This window comes from Microcaecilia unicolor, chromosome 2 (assembly GCF_901765095.1).
Source record: "Microcaecilia unicolor chromosome 2, aMicUni1.1, whole genome shotgun sequence".
Classification (NCBI taxonomy): Eukaryota; Metazoa; Chordata; class Amphibia; order Gymnophiona; family Siphonopidae; genus Microcaecilia; species Microcaecilia unicolor.
In genome coordinates, this window is record NC_044032.1 from 368,928,505 (window position 1) to 368,955,635 (window position 27,131).

The window sequence follows — 27,131 nt, forward strand, 5'->3', positions numbered from 1 at the left end:
AGTGGTTAGGGTGGTGGACTTTGGTCCTGAGGAACTGAGTTCAATTCCCACTTCAGGCACAGGTAGCTCCTTGTGAGTCTGGGCAAGTCACTTAATCCTCCATTGCCCCATGTAAGCTGCATTGAGCCTGCCATGAGTGGGAAAGCGCGGGGTACAAATGTAACAAAAAAAAAAAATATGCAGTCGGAAAGCTGAGTGTGTAAGGTATCTCAGCTCTTCTCTTCAAATGAGTCCCCTACACTAAGCAAATTGTTTCAAAGAGTCTCTTTAACTTCTATAATAAGGCAATGATGCTTATATGGGGAGTTCAGGCCTTTAAGTGTCGCTATCTTAGTCAACCATATCTAAATTTCTAAAGTAAACACTTTACTCCATTGTGACCTCTAAAAGCTTGGCAAAGCTGCCTGCACAGGCATCTCCTTCCTGCTTGTGTTCTCTGCCATTTTGGAGGTGAATCCTTAGTAATTTTCGATTCTTGTTGGATATCCTCGCATGACCACAGCCCGAGTGATTTGATTAATTGTGATTGCAGATTTTCTAGTTGTAAGCCGGTGTTTTTCCTTGTGCCCCACACACCAGGTCAAAGTGAGATGACCCACCTGTATCTTATCTGTTCCTTACACAACTTTCCTGTAATGTCTCTCCATTTCTTCAGTGTTATGGATGATAAGTTGGTGTATTTCAATAGAATGAGTCCCAGAGGAAATGTATTCTGTTTGTTGTCTCCCTGATACATTAATGAATAGCTGTGGAAACACGCCACTATATCCTTTGATATATTGGGACATGTATTTCCAAGCCACTGATGATCCTGCCTTTTTTTTTTTTTACAGTAATGCAGAAGAAAGTTTCCAAATCATCTCTCCATAGTACTCTGGACTTTCTGGAATACCTCTAAAATGGAGGTTGCTCCTTCTGTGTCGATTCTCCAAATTTTCTATTTTATCTGACAAAGCCATTTCTTTAGTGAACTTAGCGGTTTTGAGATCTAACTCCAGCACACTGGTTGCCTGCTCCTCCAACCTGAGTTCGGGGTCCTCTAGCCTCTTTCCCAACTCTATCATGTCGGCCCGGAGCTCCGCTCCCAAAGCAGCTACATCTGCCCGCATTGCTACCATTTCAGACTTAATCTCTTTGAACCATCCCTGTAGTTCCTCAGATTTAAATTTAGTGAGGTCCACAAATGGTTCTTCTGCCACTTGGCTCATATTAGAAGAGCAGGCCCTTCTAAGTGAATTCTTGTAAGTCCGCTGATTTCTTTTTTGCCATCATATATAACTGAAGTTGTATAGAACTACAGTACACCCTGTTTTAGCCAATATAGTGATAGAAATTAGCCAGTGGATATTGATATCCTAGTGATGGCGTGGAGCCGTGGGCTTATGCTTCCATTCAGCCCAATGACATCACTTCCTCCTGGTCTGTCCAGTTTCATTCCTGGTGCAGCACCATTGAACCCAGTTGGTCTGTCATCTCACTTTGTAACTAAATATTCTCTGTGCTTTCCCCGTGTTTTCTTGAATTCTGTGTGGGTTTTCTTTTCCCCCATCTACTGGGAGGTTATACCATGCAGTTATCACTTAAGTGTGAAGAAATATTTTCAGGTGTTGCTCTTGAGTCAAGTGAAGTGGTGCCCCTGATACCTGGGATTGGTGGTGCCATGTACTGATGGAGATAACTGCAGACCTTACTTACCACTTGATATATGACCCTTAAAAACACACTTATACATCTACACCTTTACACCTACCTCTAAACTGCTGGAGATTTGGAGGACCGGTGACTGCTTCAAATATTTATATTTCTGATGTGTTTTCTTCAGGTCTGTTTTCTATCGTTCTTACAAAGAGCAAGAATCCAAGAAAGGATTTGACCAGGAGGAAGTTTTTGAGAAACCCACACGAGAAACGTGTCAGGGTAAGATACACAAAATTCACCTTCCATGATGCAGCTGTTTAGAGATTGCAGTGTCCTTGACAGCTAACTCACACGCTTGAAAAGCACAAACAGGTCTAGCTTTCAGCATATGCAAATAAACGTATTTCATAGACTTGCGATAAAAATCCTAGAAACTAGACCTGTTAGGAGTTCTTGAGGACCAGAGTTTGTCTTCACCTCTGTATCTTCTATAGCTGCTCTGAGCTCCCCATCAGGGTGTGAGATGATCACTGTCTCTGCCCTTGTTCCCTCTAGGGATGAGGCACGCAATCTATGACAAGCTTGATGATGATGGGTTGATTGCACCAGGGGTGCGTGTATCAGGAGATGATGTTATCATTGGTAAGACAGTGACGCTACCTGAAAATGAAGATGAGCTGGAGAGCATGAACAGGCGTTATACAAAGAGAGACTGTAGCACTTTCCTCCGCACCAGCGAGACGGGCATTGTGGACCAGGTCATGGTAACCCTTAACCAGGAAGGATACAAATTCTGCAAAATCAGAGTGAGTTCCCCACAATATGTTGCCTTTTAGTGGAGGAGTAGCCTAGTGGTTAGTGCAGCGGACTCTGATCCTGGGGAACTGGGTTCGATTCCTACTGCAGCTCCTTGTGACTCTGGGCAAATCACTTAACCCTCCATTGTCCCAGGTACAAATAAGTACCTGTATATAATATGTAAACTACTACTACTACTATTTAGCATTTCTATAGCGCTACAAGGCGTACGCAGCGCTGCACAAACATAGAGCTTACAATCTAATAGACAAAAAATAAAGTAATCAAATCAATTAATGTGTACAGGAAGGAGGAGAGGAGGGTAGGTGGAGGCGAGTGCTTTGAATGTAGTTCGAAAAACCACAGAAAGGCAATATACAAGTCCCAATCCCTTTCCCCCTTTTCTTCCTTGGGACACAAAATAAAGTAGGTACAAGTCTGACGTATTCAAGTTTTAATTTATGTGGTCTTTTACTAAAGCTTAGCTCAAGTTATCTGCAGCAGGGACCATTTTATTCCTATGGGCCCTGCTTCAGATAACTCAAGCTAAGCTTAAATAAAGGACCCCCCCCCCCCCCCAATTAATTTTTCCCATGGTTCTTTTGCTTCCAGGTGCGCTCTGTTCGAATCCCTCAGATTGGAGATAAATTTGCCAGTCGACATGGTCAGAAGGGTACATGTGGTATCCAGTACAGACAAGAGGTACTGTATCATCCTTTTGAGGAACTGTGGGGGTATTATGATTAATTATGCCTTGTAAATTAGTGACCCAAGTGGAAGATTTTGCTCATACATATGCAGAACTCTTGGAGGGAAGCTGGGGAGTGGCAGGGGGTGGGGAGAGAGGATTGTTTATACATTACTGCCTTATAACGAAGGTGGGGGGGAACCTAACAGCAGTTGCATAATATTTTGAATAAATTGCAGCTTGGGGGCTTGTGTTTATTATATAGCTATTTAGGTTGGTTTTTTTTTTTTTTTTGCATTAGGATATGCCTTTCACGTGTGAGGGGATTACACCAGACATTATCATCAACCCCCATGCCATCCCTTCTCGTATGACAATTGGTCACTTGATTGAATGTCTTCAAGGGAAGGTAAGTAGAAATGTTTTTATTGTATGTTCTTAATGAGCTTTGAAGGAGCATATCTTCACATTCACATATTTTATCATTGCTCAAGAAGCAGTATGAGAATGTTTCTAATAACTGTAGTCTTTAGATTCACCGCCACAGGAGGCACATAAGTGGTTCCTTGGGCATCCCCTGCAACCACTCTTAGGCCTTTCTGATGTTTAGTGAGTTTGTGTTTAGGCTTACGTACTACAGTAATAAACTTGAGTGTTTATCCCATTGTCTGCTCAGCTTGCTTCCTTCTCCCACTTTTTGGTTTGTTTTGTTTATCCCGTGGGTATTTCTCGTTCAATTACCTTTTGGTCCGTGAGTTGATATTTGAAAAAGGTTCCAGAGGGGATCTGGGAAATTATAGACTGGTGAGCCTGACGTCTGTGTCGGGGAAAATGGTAGAGACTATTATATAGAACAAACTTACAGAGCATATTCAAAAGCATGGATTAATGAGACAAAGCCAACACTGATTTAGTGAAGGGAAATCTTGCCTCAACAATCTATTACATTTCTTTGAAGGGGTAAACAAACATGTGGATAAAGGCGAGCTGGTTGATATTATATATCTGGATTTTCAAAAGGCGTTTGACAAAGTACCTCATGAAAGACTCCAGAAGAAATTGGAGAGTCATGGGATAGGAGGTAGTGTTCTATTGTGGATTAAGAACTGGTTAAAGGATAGAAAACAGAGAGTAGGGTTAAGTGGTCAGTATTCTCAATGGGGAAGGGTAGACAGTGGGGTTCCCCAAGGGTCTGTGCTGGGACCGCTGCTTTTTAACATATTTATAAATGATCTAGAGATGGGAGTAACTAGTGCGGTAATTAAATTTGCTGATGATACAAAGTTATTCAAAGTTGATAAATTGCGAGAAGATTGTGAAAAATTACAAGAGGACCTTGGGAGACTGGGCGTCTAAATGGCAGATGTTGTTTAATGTGAGCAAGTGCAAAGGTGATGCATGTGGGAAAGAGGAACCTGAAATATAGCTATGTAATGCATGGTTCCACGTTAGGCGTCACCGACCATGAAAGGGATCTCTGCGTCGTTGTTGATGATAAGTTGAAACCCTCTGCTCAGTGTGCAGCGGCAGCTAAGAAAGCAAATAGAATGTTAGGAATTATTAGGAAAGGAATGGAAAACACAAAGGCAGTATAACGTCCTCACTTTTATCTGTCCATGGTGTGACCACACCTCGAATATTGTGTTCAATTCTGGTCACTGCATCTTAAAAAAGATATAGTGGAATTAGAAAAGGTACAGAGAAGGGCGACAAAAATGATAAAGGGGATGGGACGACTTCCCTATGAGGAAAGGCTGAAGTGGCTAGGGCTCTTTAGCTTGGAGAAAAGATGGCTGAGCGGAGATATGATTGAGGTCTATAAAATAATGAGTGGAGTGGAACGGGTAGATGGGAATAGTTTGTTTACTCTTTCCAAAAATACTAGGACTAGGGAGCATGCGATGAAGGTACAAACTAGTAAATTTAATACAAATCAGAAAAAAATGTTCTTCACTCAATTTGTAATTAAACTCTGGAATTCATTGCCAGAGAATGTGGTAAAGGTGGTTAGCTTAAAGGTCTGGCTGGCTTCGTAAAGGAAAAGTCCGTAGACCATTATTAAGTTGACTTGGGGAAAATGCACTTCTGTTTATGGGATAAGCAGCATAAAATATATTGAACTTTTTTGGGACCTTGCCAGGTATTTGTGACCTGGATTGGCCACTATTGGAAACAGAATGCTGGGCTTGATGGACCTTTGGTCTGTCCCAGTGTGGTAATACTTATGTACTTATGAGTTTGTGTGTGAAATTTTTGACCTGGCAGATTCCTGGAGCTGAAATGGGATGGAATTCTGGTGCCAGGAACCTGCATTTGCAACTATTTGGAAATGTTTTCTTATACCTTTTTCCTTTTCCCCCACCCAACATAATGTAGTCTAGTAACTGTAGTGGCAGTCCTTGGTGAGGAGTTGTGCAATAGGGCTCCTTCTTGAACACTGCAATCATGGGCCTTGTTGCTGGCCACTAGAGATGGGGGTAGTTCTACAAGTTGCTGCTTAGATTAAAAGACATGTGTAAATACTGATGCTCTAGTCATTTTTGCAGGTATGTAAACACATCTGTGTGTAAATGAGCAGTTTCCAGCTGCACACTATTCTGTAAATACATTCCAGTGTTTGATAGCTTATACTTGGCTGGGAGTCATTCATGTGGGCTGTTTGTGTTGGACACAGATTTATGGTGCATAGGTTATAAAATGCTATAATCTGTACATGATAAATTAGTTTAAAGGTCCAAATAAGCCAGCGGGGATACTTAATACTCAAACAGAATCCCAGCTGTATCTGATGTTTTTCTTTTTCTGTTTCAAACTTAGTTCCAAACAGCACAGAAAAGGTTCATAACGTCTTTAAATATTTATTTTCACAAAACATACTAATTCCAATACTTACCCTTGACTTTTGAAAACATATCTCATTTCTGTAGAAAATACTTAAAAATACTCTAAGGTAACAATTCTTCAAATTCTTTTCACATTGCAGAGCACGGGCGCCCCCCACCAACATGCGGCATGTTTCGTAAGTGCTGCCTCGGGGTGTGATCCGCCAAACTACAAGATAAATCGCTAATCAAAAAAACTATCTGTGCCTAAAACTGACTACATATAACAACACACACATACCTTATACTTGAAGAATCGCACGTGCTGCATCAGTGCCTGCCTCATACTGTTGCCAACTCACCATTGCTGTGTGAATTTTAAATAAATCACATGACCTTTTGCACCAATGAAAATAAGAGTAATGACATTACAAGATGAATTTACATAGCTGCTGTCCAATTGGTTTCCAAATTCAGACCTCCTGGGGGGTCACAGTCCCTAGTGAAAAATCTACCATTGCTCTTTGTAATTAAGCAGACTATCTGTATCACCCCCCTCCCTTCCCATTTCTATCTTACCAATAATATGCCATCCGTTATCTGTCCAGTCATGATGTTTCTCCCACCAATGATTAGGAGCTGTCAGTGCGGCAGTGTTAATACCAGACTTAAGTTAATTCAGTCGTTTTATGGGTCTTCTAGATTTACCTGTGTAATTCAGTTGAGCATTGTATCAAATGCACAACATTGTTGCTATTACAATCGTATTATTTCTACAACAATGTTGCATGTAGTTCCAGCAACCTGCCAGTTCCCTCCAAAGTGAGCATTTACACTGTCTGTGGCAGGTGTAAACCTTTGTGCCTAAAGCTGGTATTCTATAGAAAAATATAGGTACATACTTTTCTTTACAGAGTAGGCGCCAAATAGGCTCAGGGTTACAGAATTACCCTCCAGGTGCTGCATTTGGGTCATGAGGAAGAGCTGTAAATGCTGTTGCTTCAGCTGACTTGCATAGAACCGGAGACCTTCCATTTGCAGTGCACAGCTTTAATGTTGGGATATTCCACTTATGTAACTTTATAATGCGGAGTTTGGTCCTGGGGAACTGAGGAACTGAGTTCAATTCCCACTTCAGGCAGCTCCTTGTGACTCTGGCCAAGTCACTTAACCCTCCATTGCCCCATGTAAGCCGCATTGAGCCTGCCATGAGTGGGAAAGTGCGGGGTACAAATGTAACAAAAAAAAAAAAAAAAAAAGCACTGGTAGGGAATGTGAACGGTATTTCCCCCAGTGGCTGTCTTTAAAAACACTTCCGGTGTGCTGGGACGATGATTTTGCTTGGAATATTGATTTAGATAAGTAATTTATCTTACATAAGATGGGCCAGGCTGAGTCAGGCCAAAAAAAAACCCAGTATCCTGTTTCAGACAGTGTTTGTTTATTGAAGACTTGATATACTACCTTTCACAATCAAAGTGGTGTACAAAAAAAAACCTAAAAAAGTATGAAAGAACGCCAGTATCAGTAGGACAGAGGAGATAATAGACAATGAGAACAGGGGAATGAAAGCTCAGACTTCAGAGAAGAATTCCAGAGAAAAGGAGCCAAACAGAGGCATACAGAGCCACGTGTAAAGCTAAGACGGGAACAGTGAACAGATTGTATAGGTAAGTGTTAGTCAAATACTGAATGAAGGTCGCAGGCAGGACAGTAGGGAGTGATGAGAGTAACGAAGTATGGAGGAGAACCCAAACAAGGCTTTAAAAGTAATGGTCAGGATTTTATGAATGATAATGATGCTCTTTCAGGAAAGGTGTTACATGATCATAGGGACATGCTTGTGAAAGAATATGGATGGCAGTGTTCTGTACAGTCTGCAATTTATGGAGAGACTAGTAAAAAAGGCCCGTTTCTGTTTTAAAGGAAACGGGCGCTAGCAAGGTTTTCCTCGGAGTGTGTATGTTTCAGAGAGTGTGTGTGAGAGTGACTGTGTGAGAGAGAGTGAATGTGTGAGTGTGTGTATGTGACAGAGAGAGAGAGTGAGACTGGGTGCGAATGTGTGTGTGAGAATGAGAGTATGTGCCAGGGCCCCCCCTCCCTCCCACTTCTAGGGTGGCCGCCCCCCCCCCCCCCAGTCTGCCTCCCAGTTGCAGGAGGGTCCCCCTCCCCCCCTTTTTCCCCAGTCGCAGGGTCCCCCCTCCTCCCCTCCCTCCCTCAATTTAAAAACGACAGTGTAAAACAGCAGCCCCTAGTTTTGCTTGTCTTTTAGTGTATACGAATGACGGCTGCGCAGGGGAGTGGAAACAAAGATTAACCAATGTGCTTCCTTGCTTACCTCCCCTCCCTCCCTTTCTCGCTTTTTCCCAGTTGCAGGGTCCCCCCCTCCCTCCCTCCCTCCCTCAATGTAAAAATGATAGTGTGAAGCAGCAGCTTCTAGTTTTGGTTGTTTTTTTTTGTGTATAGGAATGACGGCTGCGTAGGGGAGTGGAAACAGAGATCAACCAATGTGCTTCTTTGCTTACCTCGCCGTCTTGCCGCCCTCCCTCTTCCTCTCTGACGGTCGGACCCACTGCTTTTTCCCTCCCCCTTGTATTCCGATTCGCCAGTCTCCGCATCCATTCGGTCGACGTCTCGCCGCCCTCCCTCTTGGTCCTCTTCGACAGTCCGAATCTTTGGGAGGGAGGGCGGCAGCGTTTTTTTGAGGGCGGAGTCAAGTGTTGAACTGGGTGGGAGGGGTGTGAGGGCGGTTAGGTTACGCGGAGGGGCGTGAGGGGTAACGTCACAGAGTGTGGGAGGGGCGTGAGGTGGGACGTCACTGATGGTGCCTCGGAGACCACCGATCCACGGTCCCAGGCACAGAACGTTGGAGGTGAGAATTATATTATAGGAAGTGTCAGGGAGATCGGCATAGATGCCATTGCAGTAATCTAATTTCGTGGCAACCATTATAAAGTAGCACAACTATTGTCATTGAGAAGTGGACAAATGGAGTATACCAGACACAAAGAATGAAAACATTTCCTAACAGTAACAGAAATATGGGTGGAAAAAGTTAGTGCACTATCGAAATGAACCCTGAGGTAATTCATGGTGTCTACTAGGTGGATGCGAACGCCTTCGGTGACTGGTGTAGAAGGTGGTACAGAGCGGTGACCAGTGAGCCCGATTGCTGACATTTTTTGCTGGTTAATGTGGAGATGGTGGGAAGTAAGCCAAGAGGAAACCGCATTGAGACATCTTTGTAAAGAACTGAGATCAGGGAGGTAAGGATCCTGGGGGGGAAACTAAGATGATATTATCAGAGTAAATATAGCATTTCACATGAAATTCTTGGATCAAAGAAGCCAGAAGAGGATGGAGGAAAACATTGAAGAGCAGAGGAGACAGAACTGAACCTTGAAGAACTCCACAGTTAAGGGTCATTGGATCTGAAAGGGACGATGGGAGGGATATTTGAAAAGAAAGACCAGTGAGAAATGGATGAAACCAGAGAAGTACAGTACCCGAGAGACCTAGAGAAGACAAATGGACAACAGACAAGAGTAACTGACCAAATCAAAGGCCAAAGACAGATCTAATGAAACCAATAGAAGGGCCTTACCTTGTTAATAACAGTATGACAGTCATTCAGCAGAGATGCAATAATTGTTCCAGTAGAGTATCCTGGATGAAAACCGGACTGAGAGGGATGAAACATATTTGAATACACACGGTGATCTGAGAGCTGTCTATAAATACTGCGCTGTAAGAGTTTACTCAAAAAAAAAAAAAGTAGGTTCAAAACAGGGTGATAACTTCTCAGAAGAGCTGGATCAAGAGCCTGCTTTTTTAATAGCGGGCGAACAAGAGCAGCCTTCCACTGGGAGAGAATGCTCCCAGAGGTAAGGCTATAGAACGGGCCAGTGGGCTGAGACCATGAGCGTTAAGGGAGAGCCACTATGGTGGAACAGGATCTAGTCAGCTTAGAAAGATGTAGGATTTATCAAACTTGAGTTAAAGAAGGAATATTAAAATTTGACCAACTATGGCTGAGAGAAATAGAGAGTACTCGGAAGAGGGGGGGGGGGGGATGACACTCCCAGGGGAACAGGAGATAAGGGGAGAATGGGGGAGGCACTAGAAAGAGTCTGGGAGAGAGGAGTCGGGGGAAGTTGGGCCATAAGGCCTGGACTTTCAAATAGAAGAATGTGGAGAAATATTGTGCCGACAGAATCGTAGGGAAAGTGCCACTAGGAGCTGAAGTGGTCAGCCTGGACACTAGGGAGAACAATGGGCGAGGACTATTTGCCAATTTTGCAATCATATGAGAGTAGTGTTGAGACCGTACATTTGGAGTGTTATGAAGGTCTAGAGGGGTGCAGTGTCACAAGCAGAACTCCAGATTTGATTGGCCCACCTCACCTGCCATTTCAAAAGTCCACTCCATCACAAGTATTAATCCTTGTTACTCTTAGAACTAAGTGGTGGTTTTCCCAAGTCCTACATGGCCAGTAATGGTTTATTATCTTTCCTCCTTCAAACTCCTTGTAAAACCCAGCTATAATGCTTTGACTGCATCTGTGGTGACAAATTTCACAACTTAAATCATGTACTTTCTTTGATTTTTGAGTTATTTTCATGGAGTGTTCCCTTGTCCCAGTACTGTTTCAAATGGAAATATCGGTTTCCTATTTGTGTTTCACCCAACTTATAATTTTATAAACCTCTATCACAATCCCTTCTCAGCTGTCTCTTCTAAACTGAAGAGCTGTAAACTTTTAGCCTTTTGTCCACCAGTCCAGACATGTAGCTTTAGGCTGTCCCACCAGCACATGGAAACTAAGATCCACTGATCTGATGACTTTTCATCATATAAGGGTGCTGTGCAGTCTACAGCTTGCCAGAATTTCTCAGTCTCCATTAGATGGTAGACACATGCCCATGCAGTTGTGGAGGAATTAAAAAAAAAAAAAAAAAAACAAAGCAAAATTGAGGAACTGCAGGTAGAGGGTTTGGGCAGCAGAGGCCAGTTGAGCAGCCCAAGGGTGTCAAACCCAGTGGTACCAGGTCTCTCACCTCCACTCCCTGTGGGGCCAGCACTGGTTCCTGAGCCATAAGAGATCTGATTGCTGCAGCTTTTATACCTTTCCCCCCAATATTTGGGAGGGAGTTGGGGGTGATTTAAAGAACAAGAAAAAAAAATTTAAAAGAGAGAAAATGTAGGGGTCATTACTTGCCCACTCATTGCTGAACTTCCCGGATGAGTTGAACAAAGTAGAGGGAATGTCCTACAGAGAGAAACAATGCTGTAGAGAGGACATTATATGTTCCTATATTGTGTTTGGTTACATGACTTGTATTGGTTTATTGTCTATGAAGTCCTGCTGAGCAGGTGAATGGGTTTTCCTTATCTTGACTGTAATGTTAAGTAAGTCTTTGATAGATGACACATATGTAATACTGTAGTGAGAGATTAACTTTGCTTTATTCAACTAAGTGTGTTTTTGTAGGTATCAGCAAACAAAGGAGAAATAGGTGATGCTACACCGTTTAATGATGCTGTCAATGTGCAGAAGATTTCCAATTTGCTGTCTGATTATGGCTATCACCTGAGAGGGAATGAGGTATGTTTCTCAATGCACCTATCCTGTCATATTGTCTCAAGAACAGATTTAGATTGTAAGCCCTCCAGAGAAAGGGAGCACCTAGTGTACCTGAATATAACTCACCCTGAGCTACTACTGAAAAAGGTGTAAGCTAAATCCAAATGAGTGAATGAATAGGACAGCTGCGTTATGTCTTTTCTCTGCAATGCTTGTTCACATGGATTGCTTAAGCCATTTTTTGCTATGTAAAAAAAAGTTTTACATGTAAAAATGGCTCTTGTGAAATACCTGTATGGGTATGTGATATTATGTACCAAGATAGCACATAAATATATATGCACTGTAGAAGATTAAGAAGCTCATTTTCAAAAGAGAAAAACGTCCAAAAAGTGGCATAAATCTGCATTTGGACGTTTTTCTCACAAAAATGTCCAAATTGGTATTTTCAAAACCAATTTTTAGAGGTTTTTCTATGAAGTTCATCAGCAGCACATTCAAAACGCAAGGGGGGCGTGTCAGGCATATTAAGGGTGGGATCTGAGCGTTCCTAACACTTAATGGAACAAAACAAAACCGTCCAAGACTAAAACTAAGATGTTTTGAGCTAGATCTGTTTTTATAACGAATAAGACACAAAAAGGTGCCCTAAATGACAAGATGACCACTGGAGGGAATCAGGTGTGACTGCCCCTTACTCCCCAGTGGTCACTAATCCCCTCCGATCCCCCCAAAATGTGATTAAAAACATTACTTGCCAGCCTCAGATGTTATACTCAGGTCCATTAGAACAGCATGCAGGTCCCTGGAGTAGTCTAGTGTTGGGTGCAATGCACTGCAGACAGGTAGACCCAGGCCCATACCTCCCCCTACCTGTTACACTTGTGGAGGAAACTGTGAGCCCTCCAAAACTCATTAGAAACCCACTGTACCCACATATAGGTGCTCCCTTTACCCATAAAGGCTATCTATGGTGGTGGTAGTGGTGGTCAGTTGGGGGTAGTGGGTTTCAGATGGGTTTTGGGGGGCTCAGCATTCAAGATAAGGGAGCAATGGTGAGATGTGTACCTGGGTGTATTTTATGAAGTCCACTGCAGTGCCCCCCTAGGGTGCCCTATTGCTTTCCTGGGATGTCTTGGGGACCAGTCTACTAAAAATGCTGACTCCTCCTACATCCCTATGGCTTGATTTTGTGCATTTTGCACCTGGACGTTTTTTGTTTGAAAATGGACCAAAAAACAAATCGTCCAAATCACAAAACCTTGTTCAAAGCAGTATTTTTGAAAAAAAAAAAAAAAGACTTTTTCTTTTTTTGAAAATGACTTTCTTTCCTATTCAGATTTTGGATGCTTTGTCGGAATTTTAACACATGCATGTGTAATATAAAATAGCGTATATGCATATGTTATACCATCTTTGGAGCGTATGCAAATTTGTGAGAGCATTTGCATACTATCAGGGATAGTTCTAGGTGCCATCACATATAAATGATTATACTGGATATAAATTAAAAAAAAACTGAATTTAGGTGTGTTTTGGTTTGTATTTTATAAAGGCAACAAAGGTGCCTATGTTGCTGTTTATAACATAAGCAGTTTTTGGAACTTGGACACAGGCACTCTGTTAAAAAAATTAGCCCCCCCCCCCCCCCATCCCCCCATGTTAATTATCTTTACCGTCATAGGTTCTCTACAATGGATTCACTGGTCGCAAGATCACGTCACAGATTTTTGTTGGTCCTACTTATTACCAGCGTTTAAAGCATATGGTGGATGACAAAATTCATTCCCGTGCCCGGGGACCCCTACAGATTCTCAACAGGCAGCCCATGGAGGGCAGATCCCGGTAAGCAGTCTTCTCTCTGCCTGGTCATCTGTAAATGGCATAGCACTAGGAGAATGCAAATGGCTTGTAACTCTTAACCAAATAGTGGCACTCTATCATTTCGGGAAAATATCTACGTTTTCCTTCTATGTTTTCAAATTTCAAGCAAAATGAATGCGCTTTCCATAATCCCTAGGAATTGGTAAGTGAGCAGCTGTGTTCTCTGATACCTGGTTGAACAAGATTATATTGCTGGCAAAAATGCCAAATGTGATGATTAGCACAGGCGTTTTGGACTTTGATAAGGGTGAAAACCCAAACCCATTGAAAACTAGATTTTTGGATTCTGGTTTCCCTCTTTGATTTGGGACCTCTTTCTTTTCTTTTTTTTTTCTTTTTTGTCTAAGTATCTGGGCATCGTAATTGATTCAAAATTAACCTTTGAATAAATCTCCAATTTTGTGAAGAGGATTTTATACTTGCAAACAATTGAAGTAAGACATAGTTTTGATGAGCCTACTTTACATACATGCACTACTAATTACTAAACTAGATTGTGGAACTATAAGCTGTGCAGGGATAATACAGTCTGATGTTAAGCAACTTCAAATACTAGAAAACGCAACAATTGTCACTCCTTTATTTAAACAATATCACTGGCTTCCAATTCCCTATAGAATTTCAAGCTCCTGAAAATAGTATATAATGGTGCTCATTTTCAAAGCAGATGGACATCTCAAAAGGTCCAGAAACATTTTGGAAAGGCAGAATTAGGATTTTTACACTGCAGTGCATCTATATAGCAAGGGGGCATGTTTTGGGCAGGACAAGGGTGGGCCCAAAATTAGGACATCCAACAGCGATAAATGGAAGAAGAAAAAATATCCATGTCTAAAAAGGATGTTTTTATTTAGACCTGTTTCAATCACGTTCGGGGTACAAATAGGTGCTCTGATTTGAGCAGCTGACCACTCGAGGGATTAAGGCATGACCCAGTCCTCCAGTGGTTGCTGTCCCCTCCCCCCCCCCTCAACTGAAAGGGGATACCAGGCTCTATGATAGTATCAGGTATTATAGGCATTCTGAGCACAGGAAGCAGGTCTGAGGAGTAGCCTAGTGGACAGTAAACCAGGGGTCCCAGGTTCAATTCCCACGTCATCTCTTTGTTTTCTTTATATTGTGAGCCCTTCAGAAACGTACACATACACCTACTGTACCTTAATATTTGACGCCTCAAAGCTTGAAGACTATTAAATTAGTGTATTGTAGGTATTTCCCTGTCTCTGGAGGGCTCACCATTTAAAATAACAGAGTTGCAGTGAAATATGAACCTGGGTGTCCTGGTTTAAAGTTCACTGCACTGATCACTGGGCTGCCCCTGTGTTCTGTAGGGATGTCAGTGTGGTCATTTTCATACAAATGCCAGATGTCCCTGTTTTTTTTGACATTCATAATTTGGACATTTTATTTTGAAAAATGGCTGTTTATTTGGGACATTATCATGTATTTTCAAACACAAAACCCCGATATTTTTCCTGTTCAAAAAATGCTGAGATGGATGTTTTGTGTTGAACATTTTTGTGGCACTTAGATGTCATTTTGAAAATGCCTTTCAATGCGCACAATAAACAACCTCTTTACTTGTATTCTTTGGCTACTCGTATGCCAAACAGAATATTAAGATCATTGCAAGATTATAGAATGATCTTGCAGTATTCAAGCAGAGTAGCAAGAGACTGGACTTGAAAATGAGCCTTTCTTTGGTTAACACCTTATTTATGAAAATATCCCAAAGCAGGCTCTAAGAAGTTTAATATTTTGTTGAAAAAGACACATTTATTTACTAAGGCATTTGAGAATAGTTAAGTGAAAGAGGTAAAGACAGAGGAGACTTTAAGATGTGACAGTATGAATGAAATGGTCTTTTCTATCGTCGGTAGAGTTCTTATTTCATTTTATTAAACACATTTTTTTGTTAACTGTTTAGGTCTATATAAATGAGGTGGTATGTCAAGTATAATAAAATGTAAACATTTTGCATAGCTCAGCCATCCCACTTCCCTTCTCACAACTCATTTGTCTTTCCTCTCTTAAGAAGGCCTTTTCGTCCCCCTTTGCACTCCAACCATGATATGACAGGGTCAGTTGGCTATACTCCTTGTGTCTGCATCTGACACGTTACTTTGGTGGCATCTGCTTATGTAAAAGGGCAGCTATAAAGATTTAGCCAGGCACAGCAGCACATCCTGCATTGTTTGGCAGCTGGCAGAATATTCTCTGTGGCTGCCCTATAGTAGTTTTGCCTAACTCGGGTCAATTTTGTCAGACTGATGCAGTTCTGGTTTACTTTGGTGCATCTGTGGATTTGTAGTCCTGCCTTTCCTAGAGAAACTTGTACTATAAATTCATAGATATAATGAGACAAAACCAGAACTGGGCCAGCCTCATGCTTGACTCAGGTCTGCAGGTCAACGAAGAGATAGTCTTGTGCTCCATTGCTCACAGGAAAAATGTTTTCTGTGAATGAAATGTATGGCGCTTTTGAATAGTGCGCCCTTTCTCCTTCCCCACTTTCCCAACTTGCATAGCCTTAGATTCGCAAAAGAATAATGCAGAAATAATTTGCAGTTACTAATAAGCACTTTTGGTTGTCGTCATGTAGCATTTGTGTATTAATATTTATACATGATACATATGCAGAATTCTCTTCAAAGCCTGGGTTACAAATGCTGCAATATAACTGGTTTCTTGGATGTAATCTTATGAAACCCCAACTTCACACACACATGGAGTAGGCTGACACTTTGTTGTAAATAGATTTTGGTGAATATTCGTAGTAGACATCCTGAAGAGTGGAGCCTTTCCAGTGCTTTGTAGTTTTAAGTATCTGCTTTCTTTTTGTGTTCTGGTTACCCTGCCAACCTGATCAGTTTGTGGCCCATGAGCGTCATAGTTGACACCCACTTCCTCTGTCTTCTCATTTAGTGTGCTTTTGCATAGAGAGAAGACCAAGCTATAGAACTGCAGGACCCTCAGTTAATGTGTTCATGCATGGAGAGAAGAGAGAGCTAGAGAAGCTACAAGACCCTGAAATGAATTTGAGAGAGAATATTGTTGCAGTAGAGCTGAGAGCCTAAAAAGGGTGGATTCTGTGGGTGCAGGTTTCCAAATGCCATGATCCCTATCTACAAATTAATCTTGATACACTTTAGGGAATGGAGAGCACTGTGCTACATGTAAGGGATGGAGAGCAAATTTCAATGCAAATACAATTATGGATTTTTTTTTTTTTTTTTTTTGAGGTACAGACTGCATGGCATCAGGAACATAAGCTAGAAAAGTTGTAAATACTACCTTAGTTATGAGATGGGGTGTTAGATAGTAGTTTATCATGCTCGGTTAGGAATGATGGAGGAGTGGCCTAGTGGTTAGGGTGGTGGACTTTTGGTCCTGGGGAACTGAGGAACTGAGTTCGATTCCCACTTCAGGCACAGGCAGCTCCTTGTGACTCTGGGCAAGTCACTTAACCCTCCATTGCCCCAGGTACAAATAAGTACCTGTATACAATATGTAAGCCGCATTGAGCCTGCCATGAGTGGGAAAGCGCGGGGTACAAATGTAAGAAAAATAAATAACAGGAATACAGAAAGTATATGGGCTGCAGTAAACATCTCCTGCTACAGACATGTACAACTGCTGCAGCTTAGAATGTATGGAAGATTTGTCTTGACATTAATTATGGCTGGAGAACAGGGTTTGTTTATAGCATAATCCTGTAACTTCATCTTTTATATCATGGAGCCACCTCCTTGCCTGTTCAGAATACACATTCCTTTAAATCAGGAAAACATAGATCACTTTGGGTTAGAGCCAAATGCAGGTTCCACGCCCTGAGCTGAGTTCTTGTTCTTTTGGCTGAGAATGGGAATGTGTACAGTTGTATGGGGTAAAGATTAACACTGACCGCACTGAGGACACAATGAGGCAACAGTTATTCCCAAAACAGCAGGATTAAACAGTTCATTTAATATTAAAAAAATATATATAATGTCAGCTGGGCAGTATGGGCACTTTGTACTTGGATTGGCTGTGTGTCTTTTTATTTAGAAATGATATAAAATGATCTCAAATTGTCATGCTCTTGCTTCTCAGGGATGGTGGCCTGCGTTTTGGAGAAATGGAGCGAGACTGCCAAATTGCTCATGGTGCTGCCCAGTTTCTTAGGGAAAGACTGTTTGAAGCCTCAGATCCATACCAAGTTCATGTGTGCAATCTGTGTGGAATAATGGCAATAGCCAACACCAGAACACACACATACGAGTGCAGGGGATGTCGCAACAAAACACAGGTATGTATCTACTTTATCCTCCTCTCTTGTAGCCTGTGCCTGAGACTTAGTAGCATTCAGGGCGTGGAAATTAGCTTTGTGAGGAAAAAAAATGCACCTGTTTACAGTGTTGCTTATGAATAAAAGAAAGCAAAAATTTTGTCTGCTAGATGCAGATGGCTATGAGTAACTTAACTATCTCTGCTATTTTGTACCGCTGTGTGTGGAAGACTGTATGTAACTGAGAATTCATTTTTAAGCTTTGGTTGTCTAAATCCAGTCAGCATCATTATATGGACTTAGATAACAAGGTATAAATTTTTGTTTAAAATTATTTTCTTATTTCCGTGCCAGATCAGTCCACACAAGTAGCTTATGTCTCTTCCAGAGTAGATGAAACCAAAGGGGGGGGCTCAGAGCTGGGGACATTTGATAAAAATGATCATAACATGATCAGGTTTGATATAATCTCTGGAGTACGTATACACAAGAAATCCAATAGGTTAGACTTTAACTTTCAAAAAGGAGACTGATACAATGAGAATGTGTGTGTGTGGTGGTTTAAATAACCAGACTTAGAGGAGCAGCTGCATAGGTTAAAAATTTACATCAGGTGTGAATGCTATTCAAAAATAACATCCTGGAAGCCAAGCCTAGTCCAGATATTACATGTATTTAAAAAAAAATGGAAGGAAGGTCAAATGATAGCCAGCATGGTTAAAAAGTGAAAGAAGCTATTAAAACTAAAAGAAAATCCTTCAGAAAATGGAAAATAGGAAACGGCATAAGGAATGGAAAGTCAAAAGCAAAGCGCTGATAAAGAGGACAAAAAGACTTTGAAAAGAAGATTGCGTTGGAAGCAAAAAGCACATAGTAAAAACCTTAAACAAGAAGCTGGTAAAGAATCATTTGGACCATTAGGTGACCAGGGAGTAAAAGGGGCATTCAAGGAAGACAAGGCAATAGCAGAGAGCCTAAATAAATTATTTGTTTTGGTCTTCACTGAGGAAGGTGAGAGACATAACAATACCAGAAATGATATTCAGTGCTGATGAGTCGGAGAAACTGAAACAAAATTCTGTAAAACTGTAAGATATAATGGGGCAATTTGACAAATTGAACAGTAGCAAATCGCCTAGACCAGATGGTATACATCCTAGAGAACTAATAGAATTGAAAAGTGAACTTGCAGAATTATTGTTAGTAATGTATAATTTATGTTTAAAATCCAGCATGGTACTGGAAGATTGGAGGGTGGCCAATGTAATAGCAATTTTTTAAAAGGGTTCCAGAAGTGATATGGGAAATTATAGATGAATGAGCCATTTGTAAGTGCCAGGCAAAATGGTAGAGACTGTTGTAAAGAACAGAATTAGAGCATATACATAGACATGGATTAATGAGACAAAACCAACATGGATAGTCAACAACCTAGGAATTAAGTTCTCTTCCTCTTGCTTCCAGTATGACTGGGAGAAAGAGGTGATTCATGGCTATTCACTGTTCATTTCACCTGGCTTGGGAGCAGCAAACAGGTGGGTGAAATCCATGGAAGTTTAGCATCCAGCCAAAAGCAAAACTAGAGGGGTCATCCACTTTGACTTGTGGCCTGTGGAATAAGGCCTGGTCCGTGCTCCTTTATTAGTGGGATCAGCAGCAATGTTGCTGCCACTTTGCACCAAAAATACATAAATGAACCATGTCAGGCCTTTATCTCTCTCTTTTCCTCTAATAGACAAGTTCATGAAAGCTACATATCTATCCTCGGGCATGGCAGAGCATGTGCAGCTCCAGTTTTCTGAGTAAATATTTCAGCAGGTAACCTTATGCAAGTCAGACCTCCACTCCCCCTGGTAGGGAAGCAATGGTAGGAATATCCTACAGAACCATTGGCATGGGCAGCCATTCTCATCAGTTCTTGGTCACCCTTGTAGGTCACGATCATCTTGGATCATGCCAGAGTTAGCAAGTCCCAAAAAACTAGTGAAGCCCACTCCAGAGCACAGGAATTCTTTTGGCCAAGTTAGAATCTTTTTTTCCAGATGATGATGACAGGGCAGTGCCTTGCCTCTTTTGCACCCCTTCTCTAAGTGCTTCTGTGTGAACATGCAGGTTTGGAGAGACTACACCTTAGATGAAGGAGTCCTGAGTTATCATGGCTTCTGCCCAGTCTGTAGAGCTTGGGTATGTCCCACTGATCTGGACTCGTCTGGCATGAATGATTCCTTTCCCTTGAGTGCTGCCAGACCAGTCCAGAACCCATTCCCTTGGAAGCCATGGTGATCAATGGCTCTGTTTAAGAAAGCTAACAGTGGGAATGTTGTAGCCCACTCTGAAGATAGCTTGTGTAGACATACCCTCGGTGTATGATATTCTCATTCCTGGTCTAGTGACCATGAAATGAATTTTTTGACTGCCTCAGGCTTGACTTTGGAGGTGAATTGGAAACCCAAAAGATAATTGGAAACCCAAAAGATAACAATTGCCTTTTTTCCTCCAAGTTTTGATATAGGATACTGATGAGCTGACGGCCTCATGATCTCCCATAAGGGGAGTAAAGTCAGCTCAGAGCTTTGTTTTCTCTGGCTCCACCTGCTGGCAGGGGGGCATAATCCACTCATCTGAACTAGTCTGGCAGAACTCAAGGAAAGGAATTAACAGGTAAATCCAAACCTCACCATCTTATTTCAGGAGCCTGACTGAATAGGAGAATAAAGAAATCTGTATGTGATCAAGGGGATTTAGATTATAGTGGATTTAGTTTTGCATTTGCAATCTAGGACTAGGCAATGGGTCTGTATCTTGCATGTAAAGATATGTTGTCCGGTATTTTTTTTGTAAGTTGTTGTTGGCCCTGTGTCAATTTTCTATTGTAATCTCTACAATCAAGGGGTAGCTAACTGATATAATGATGATGGGTAACGATGATAATCAGATTATTTTGTCAACAGCTAGGACGTTTTCAATAATGCCATGAAATCTTTTATTAGTTTCTTCCTTACATGGTTACACAACTTGTTTAAGAAGGCTTTTTTTTTTTCTTAGTTTAACCAGTTGATTCACCAAAGCTCATTTACCAAGCACATTAACTTCAGAACTAAAAGTATTAGTATTGCATTAAATTTCAAGAAATTATATCAATTGTATTTTCCCTGTAAAGATTTGTTACATGTGAATATCCAGTTTTGATACACAGTGAATGTTATATCCGCCTGATATGTATAGAATGTAAAAATATTTGGGTCCACTTAAAAAGAACCCCAAAACAAAACATAATCAAAGCAACATCTATATACTATGTTCATTTTCATCTCTACCAGTCTTATCTTTTTTTCTAATTAAAACAGTAACTTCTTCCCACAGAATACAGAAAGTGGAGGTAATGGTGTCCTCACTTTCAGCTTGCCTCTTTATGTAGTGTCCAGGCACAGAGTGGGGAGGGAAGAGGAGCAATGTCCCATCTGGATATGAGATTATGGTGCTCATTTCAAACCACATAGACTTACAAAGTTACATGGAGGCATATTTTCAAAGCACTTAGCCTTCCAAAGTTCCATAGAAACCTATGGAACTTTGGGAGGCTAAGTGCTTTGAAAATGAGCCCGATAGTAACCTATGTGCTTTGAAGATGAGCCTCTATATGTAGTGAGGGCTTTTAGTGATATTTTGAAGGTGTACACCTGTGGAAGTGATTTTGTTGGTGTTGAGTTGTTATTTTTAGCTCCCTTTGTTGAGGTATTAGTTTATTTAAGGCTTTGAATTAGGGGGTTAAAAAACATTTTTGGACCAGCTGTTGCTTTGTTGCCTTAGCAGCACATTGTATATCCTGGGTGTAATTACAAATTTGCTGGTGTTGAGGGGGAGTTTGGCTTTATCATTTCTAGTTGGCATGCTTGATTTCAGTGAGGCATTTTAGGTATTTCTATGCAGCTTTGTATCCATATAAGGAGCTGTGCTCATCTTGATAAAATTGGACTCTGAGTTAACATTGATTTGTCTTTTTACTGCTTCAGGAAGTATTTTATAGTTTATAATTGGTCAGTTAAAGGCAAAGACAGCACATTTGGTCAACTGCTGCTTTTACTATAAAGAGCTATGCTGTACAATATAGCTCAGCGAGACCTTTAACAAATGATTTGGGATTAAGCTGGCCTGTTTTAAATCGCTTTTCTGTGAATTTCTGAATGGACTTGGAAGTTTCATGTCATGACTTCTGATTCATTGAGGCTGTGATGTCATAAATGGATCAATTGCAATCAATTGCAATAACTTGCTTCTAGGAGTTGAAGAATATTGCTGAAATATTTGGTTATAATATTGGTTATTACTGCTTTTCATGGACATATTTTGAAATACTGCCCAGAAGCAGGATATATCTTCCTTTTGAAAAGCCACTTAAGGAATAATGAGAATCTTTCAAGATATAGTTAAAATCTAATTACTGCATTTATCCATGTTTTCCAGATTGTGACTTTTTTTCTGTAGACTTAAGAAATTTTACAAGAGACATGTAACATAACAGTGTTAACTAGTAGCGTAGTGGCTGTAGATTGCAGGATAGTGTGACTAAAGTGAAAATGAAATGGCAGTACTGACGTATTTAGCTGGGATGTGTGTTAATGTGCATGAATTATCTGGCAGCAGTCTGCGCTAGAACAGTGATTCTCCAAATACCCAGGGCCAGACTGGTTTTCAGGATATTTATAATGAGTTACATGCATATTTATTGTACATAGCCTGAGAACCAGACTGAACTACGGGCTAATTGAGAAGTGAGCTAGAATCTCAGCTGAGGTCTTAGAACTGCTCTTGCCTTTGAAAGATATGCTGTGATTCAAGGCTTTTGCCAGGCTACAGAACAGAAATGGGGCATTGGGAAGGGGGGAGAAGGAGGAGGAAGAGGATAATTGTACTGAGGGCAGAAAAGGAAAAAGCAGTGGAAGAGGAGAGCAAATTGATGCTGTCAGGTCTTATGCTTTCTCCCAGACCAAAAGTGCATTTTCTTCATTCTTCCCTTTGTGGGAAAAAAAATTCTGTCCCTTGTGGTTTTCATACATTTTTGTAGCTGTCCAAAGAGTGCATTTATCCCAATATAATACCTTGTAATAATGGTTTTTGAAATATATTTCTTCACTTCATTTTCAATTAAATAAACATCACCTAGCAAGAATAAAAGTTAGAACTGAAGTTTTTGAAATAGTTCCTTCTCCTTCTTCAGTGGTTACTGTGGAGTAGGTTGTCTGCTTTCCAGCTGCATCATTTCTGAAATCGTACTCCTGCTGATTCTTAGTATCTGCTCACTTTCAGATTTCCTTGGTGAGAATGCCATATGCCTGTAAACTCCTGTTTCAAGAACTGATGTCCATGAGCATTGCACCACGTATGATGTCTTTTTAACATCGAAGGGGCTTTGCTACATACCCACTGTCCAACACCATCTCTGTCCTGCTTCTTTGGTATTCTGTTTTATTTATCTGTCAGCAAATGACAGTTTAAAAATGAATACGTTATGAGCACCCATATCTGTGCTAGGGTTCACATTTTAAAATTTGTTGTTGCTTCTGTTAATTGTTAGAAGTCAATGTTTAATGACCTGGTGGGGCAAGTGTTGCTCTGTGTAAATATGAATAAACTTTTGTAGACAAAGTTGTGTATCTGATTCATTTGTATGTGTTAACTATGTATAGTGTTTGGAAGCTAAATGGAGGACTAATTTTCTAGAAAAGTTTACATAAGTTGAAAAGAAGTGGGAATGCTTTTTTTCTTCAAAATCTAAAAGCTGCTTGTTCCAGAAAATGTTTACAGTTCTGTGTCTTGTGCTAAGAATAAAAAGAAAAAAAAAAAGTGGTTAGCTATCTTCAACATCAGTATTACTATTTTTTCAAAGAACATTGTGAATATTAGATTATTTGTTAAGTTTTCTTGTACTACTTGAGGATTGGTAGGCAGACTCACAAGCCTTGTTTCCCCCCACTCTCCCACTGCCCCTGGTCATCCCAGCCTAGTCAACACCCTGATCAGTGTGCAGCCAAGATCTGATGAGAAGATTGAACTAAGCATGGAACTATGAACTGAAATATGCTCACATTTCTTTTAGAAGCACCTCTCCCTCTTGAAACAGGTGTACATGACTGGTGCAGCACAAAATAATGACCACAGCAACAGCAAAGAGAACTCGTTATGCACATGAATTAAACCTTTTACCAATCCCATTGAGTCCTTCATTTAGGCAGAACATAAGCTACCTTGAATTTTGGCTGTGAAGGGGAAGGATTGAAAGGGGGATGGAATTTGATATACTGCCTTTCTGTGGTTACAATCAAGATTTGGTGTGAAGAGGTAGGAGGTGAAATTCAAGGATGGACAAACACAGGTGAAAACAGCCATGATTAAGGTATGAACTAGTACAAGGAAAGGAAAAAATGCCAATTATGACTTTACTGCTTCTTTCCACAGCACAACTAAAATTGAAACTATTTTAAAGTGCTGATAAACCCTTTTATAATTGTCACATGGAACAGGGTCTTTCATGGTTTTTGCTTTGCTTGCATATAGATAGATTAATGGACAAAGCCTTGACAATTGGTACTTTTCCTTCTTGCAAAACACCTTAAAATAAGCCAGAAGAACAAATTTTATAGGGGCGTAGCCACGGGTGGGCCTGAAGGGGCCCAGGCCCAGCCACTTTTGCTCCAGGCCTGCCCAGCCTCTTCTGCCCGCTGTCCCCGTCCGCGTGGTCTGCTCACTTTTACTGCCCTGAAGCGCTGTTCTCCCTCCAGCACCGGAGATTCCCATAGCCAGCCTTCTGCCAGCACGCGTCGTCGGGGCCTCTTCTCAGGCACATCCCACCTACTCTGCAACTTCCTGCATCCCACCTTTGCGGAAAATAGGAAGTTGCAGAGTAGGCAGGATGCGCCTGAGAAGAGGTTCTGACGACGCGCGCTGGCAGAAGTCTGGCTATGGGAATCGCCGGTGCTGGAGGGAGAACGGCGCTACAGGTCAGTAAAAATGACCAGAACTGTTGCGGGGGGGGGGGGGGGGGGGGGGGGGGGTAGCAGGTGGAAAGGAAATGCGGTGGCGGGCGGGCAGGTGGAGAGGAAATGCGAGGCCTGTGAATGTCATGTGAATGTGAACCACTTAGGGCTGCTGGGGATTGTCAAAGTTTGCATTCTGCACCTTTCTGCTATAAACCTTCAGTATCCAAGCCAGAATATAATTTAAATAATGAAAGACCGTATTTTACCTCTAAGGAAAATAGTCTGCACACACATGGTCGTCAGCTAATGAAAAACTAAAATCCACATATAGTGGTTGAATTTGTGGCAGCTTGATGCCATATTTGCACAGAGAGGCTAATTCCTAAGGAATGACTTAAATTCCTACAAAAACTTTTGTTTCAAAAGCATTTTGAACATTTATTTGGAACATTCTATTTACCATATAAACTATTGTACAAGATCATAACCACATTACTTACAATCACAGTATGAAAAAAGTACCCCCTCCCCCCAGAACTACCTTACAATCTCTGGTGGTTTAGTCATGGCAGCCATTTTGGCAGCAGAGCCAGAAGAGGCTGGAGTAAGAGAATTGCTCTTGCCACAACTACACCCCCTAGACAACCAAAGATTGTAAGGCTTAGGGGGCCTATCGGGGGGGGGGGGGGGGGGGGGGGGCAGAGCCCAACTTTTTGGCTTCTGCCAAAAAAACACATGGTCATTTTCAGCCAAAACTGAAAACATGGCCAAAAATTTAAATGACCTTTTGGCTGAAACTGATACCAGGTAGAAAGGATTTTGGCCTGGTTTTGGTGCCATAACCAAAATTCAGTTGGCCTCTAACGCACACTTAACCAACATCTAGAGAAAAAGGAGGTTAAGAAGCAGTGTCATACAGAAGAATGCAAATTAAATTCAGCTTTAAATTCAGTCAGTTGGTTAACTAAGGGGGTATATATTGGCATTAGATAACTTATTTCCTTAAATTACAAAATAATTTTTAAAATGTATACTCAGCTTCCTTTGTCTAATATTACATTTTGTTTAAATATCAGAAACCAGTCAGTGTGACAGAGATACAATAATAGGGGGTAAAAGCTTTCACATCACTGTAATGGCTGCTCCCCACAATACTACTTGTATCCCCATCTGCTTCCCAATGTGATAAATTTGTTGTGGCTTGGTTACAAAACAGGAGTTATTAGGGTACAACTGCTTGCATATATTTATGTAATAGGTGCTTCTTGATCCAGTATATCCAGTTCCTCTTGGCACTCACCCTGAAATTTCTGGAGTTCATAGTACCCTGAATAAGAAAGCTATTGACGGTGGACAGATACACACAGATTATCCACAAAAGCAGCTGAAGAACCCACAAGTAGATATATTGCTAATAGATTCAGGGCAGGAAACAGTATCATAAAATGATACTTAAAGTCTGGAAGCAAGTCTAGCTTTCTAGATGCCAGAGCTTGAAAGTAGTATTATTTACACTATGGGTACACAATCAAAATTGTTTAGGTTCCTATGGTGTTCATGGATTTGGTTTACTTGGATTTTTGCATTTTTTTAAAACTTTGTTATGCAGTGTTTCAATAGTGTACCTATTTGATATAGCATACATTTTTGAGAGTTTAGATTACCTAGCCTACTGCCAGAGCTTCCCCACTAAAGCTTGTTGGTCCTGCCATGTAAGGTCTTGGCTTTCAACTTCCTCTACCTTAGCGACTCTCTCCAAATCTCTGTCCTTTCTAGGTGTCTCAGCAGCTGCAGTCTATTGGGGGGTGTGATGGTATCTGTCATGTCATCTAACCTAAATAAAGCTCTCAACTCCTCTGGGGGGGATGGTCCAAACGTCCCCTGTTTGTGGCTTGGACTCTGGGGTGCTCTTACTAAGCACTAGTATGTGTTTACCATAACTTACTGTGGGGTACGCTTAGGCAGTCTTCATTAAGTTCTCTGTTATAGTGCGCACACCATGTGCTGAAAAATTATTTTTACTGTAGAAGGGACTTGTTGGGGGCACAGAGTGGGCACGTCTGCAGTAATAATTTTGCCAGGTACATTGCTGCATGCTGATAAGCGTGTGGGTAGCATGGGAGCCTTTACCACTGATAAAATAGGTGGTGGTAAGAGCTCAAATGCTAATCTTTAATGGTCATGCACTAATGGCTATTAATATAATTCAAAAATCAGCCATTTTGCTACTGCGCTAAAAATGGCCTTGGTGCTTGAGAGACCCGTGTAAGGGCCCACTAAGGCCGATTTTTAGTGCTGCTTTGTAAAGGGACCCCTGTGTGTGGGATCAAGTGTTTGTCTGTGAAGAAATGGCTCTTAGCTTTCCTCTTACCAATATTGACTCCAATAACTCAAGATGAAATTCAAGGAGTAGCCACATACACAGCCAGGCATGGTACCATCTTGGCTTGTCTCCCAGAAAGATGTTTCATT

The 27,131-nt window shown here is 41.2% G+C and overlaps 2 protein-coding genes across 3 annotated transcripts in view; one reads left to right on the forward strand and one right to left on the reverse strand.

Moving 5' to 3' along the window:
• POLR2B (RNA polymerase II subunit B) overlaps positions 1-23,101 on the forward strand; it is a 120,115-nt gene extending 97,014 nt beyond the window's left edge. Inside the window, exons 18-25 of the mRNA XM_030194562.1 lie at positions 1,823-1,917; positions 2,194-2,444; positions 3,049-3,138; positions 3,426-3,533; positions 11,439-11,552; positions 13,216-13,376; positions 17,508-17,703; positions 22,990-23,101. Of these exons, the coding sequence (XP_030050422.1) occupies positions 1,823-1,917; positions 2,194-2,444; positions 3,049-3,138; positions 3,426-3,533; positions 11,439-11,552; positions 13,216-13,376; positions 17,508-17,703; positions 22,990-23,079 (1,105 nt within the window). The 3' untranslated portion in view covers positions 23,080-23,101. The remainder of the gene's footprint in view (positions 1-1,822; positions 1,918-2,193; positions 2,445-3,048; positions 3,139-3,425; positions 3,534-11,438; positions 11,553-13,215; positions 13,377-17,507; positions 17,704-22,989) is intronic.
• A 61-nt stretch (positions 23,102-23,162) lies between these two features.
• Positions 23,163-27,131, reverse strand: part of IGFBP7 (insulin like growth factor binding protein 7) — an 89,992-nt gene continuing 86,023 nt past the window's right edge. For both annotated transcript variants that reach the window (XM_030194563.1, XM_030194564.1), the window contains exon 5: positions 23,163-23,501. In XM_030194563.1, the coding sequence (XP_030050423.1) occupies positions 23,482-23,501 (20 nt within the window). In that variant the 3' untranslated portion in view covers positions 23,163-23,481. The remainder of the gene's footprint in view (positions 23,502-27,131) is intronic.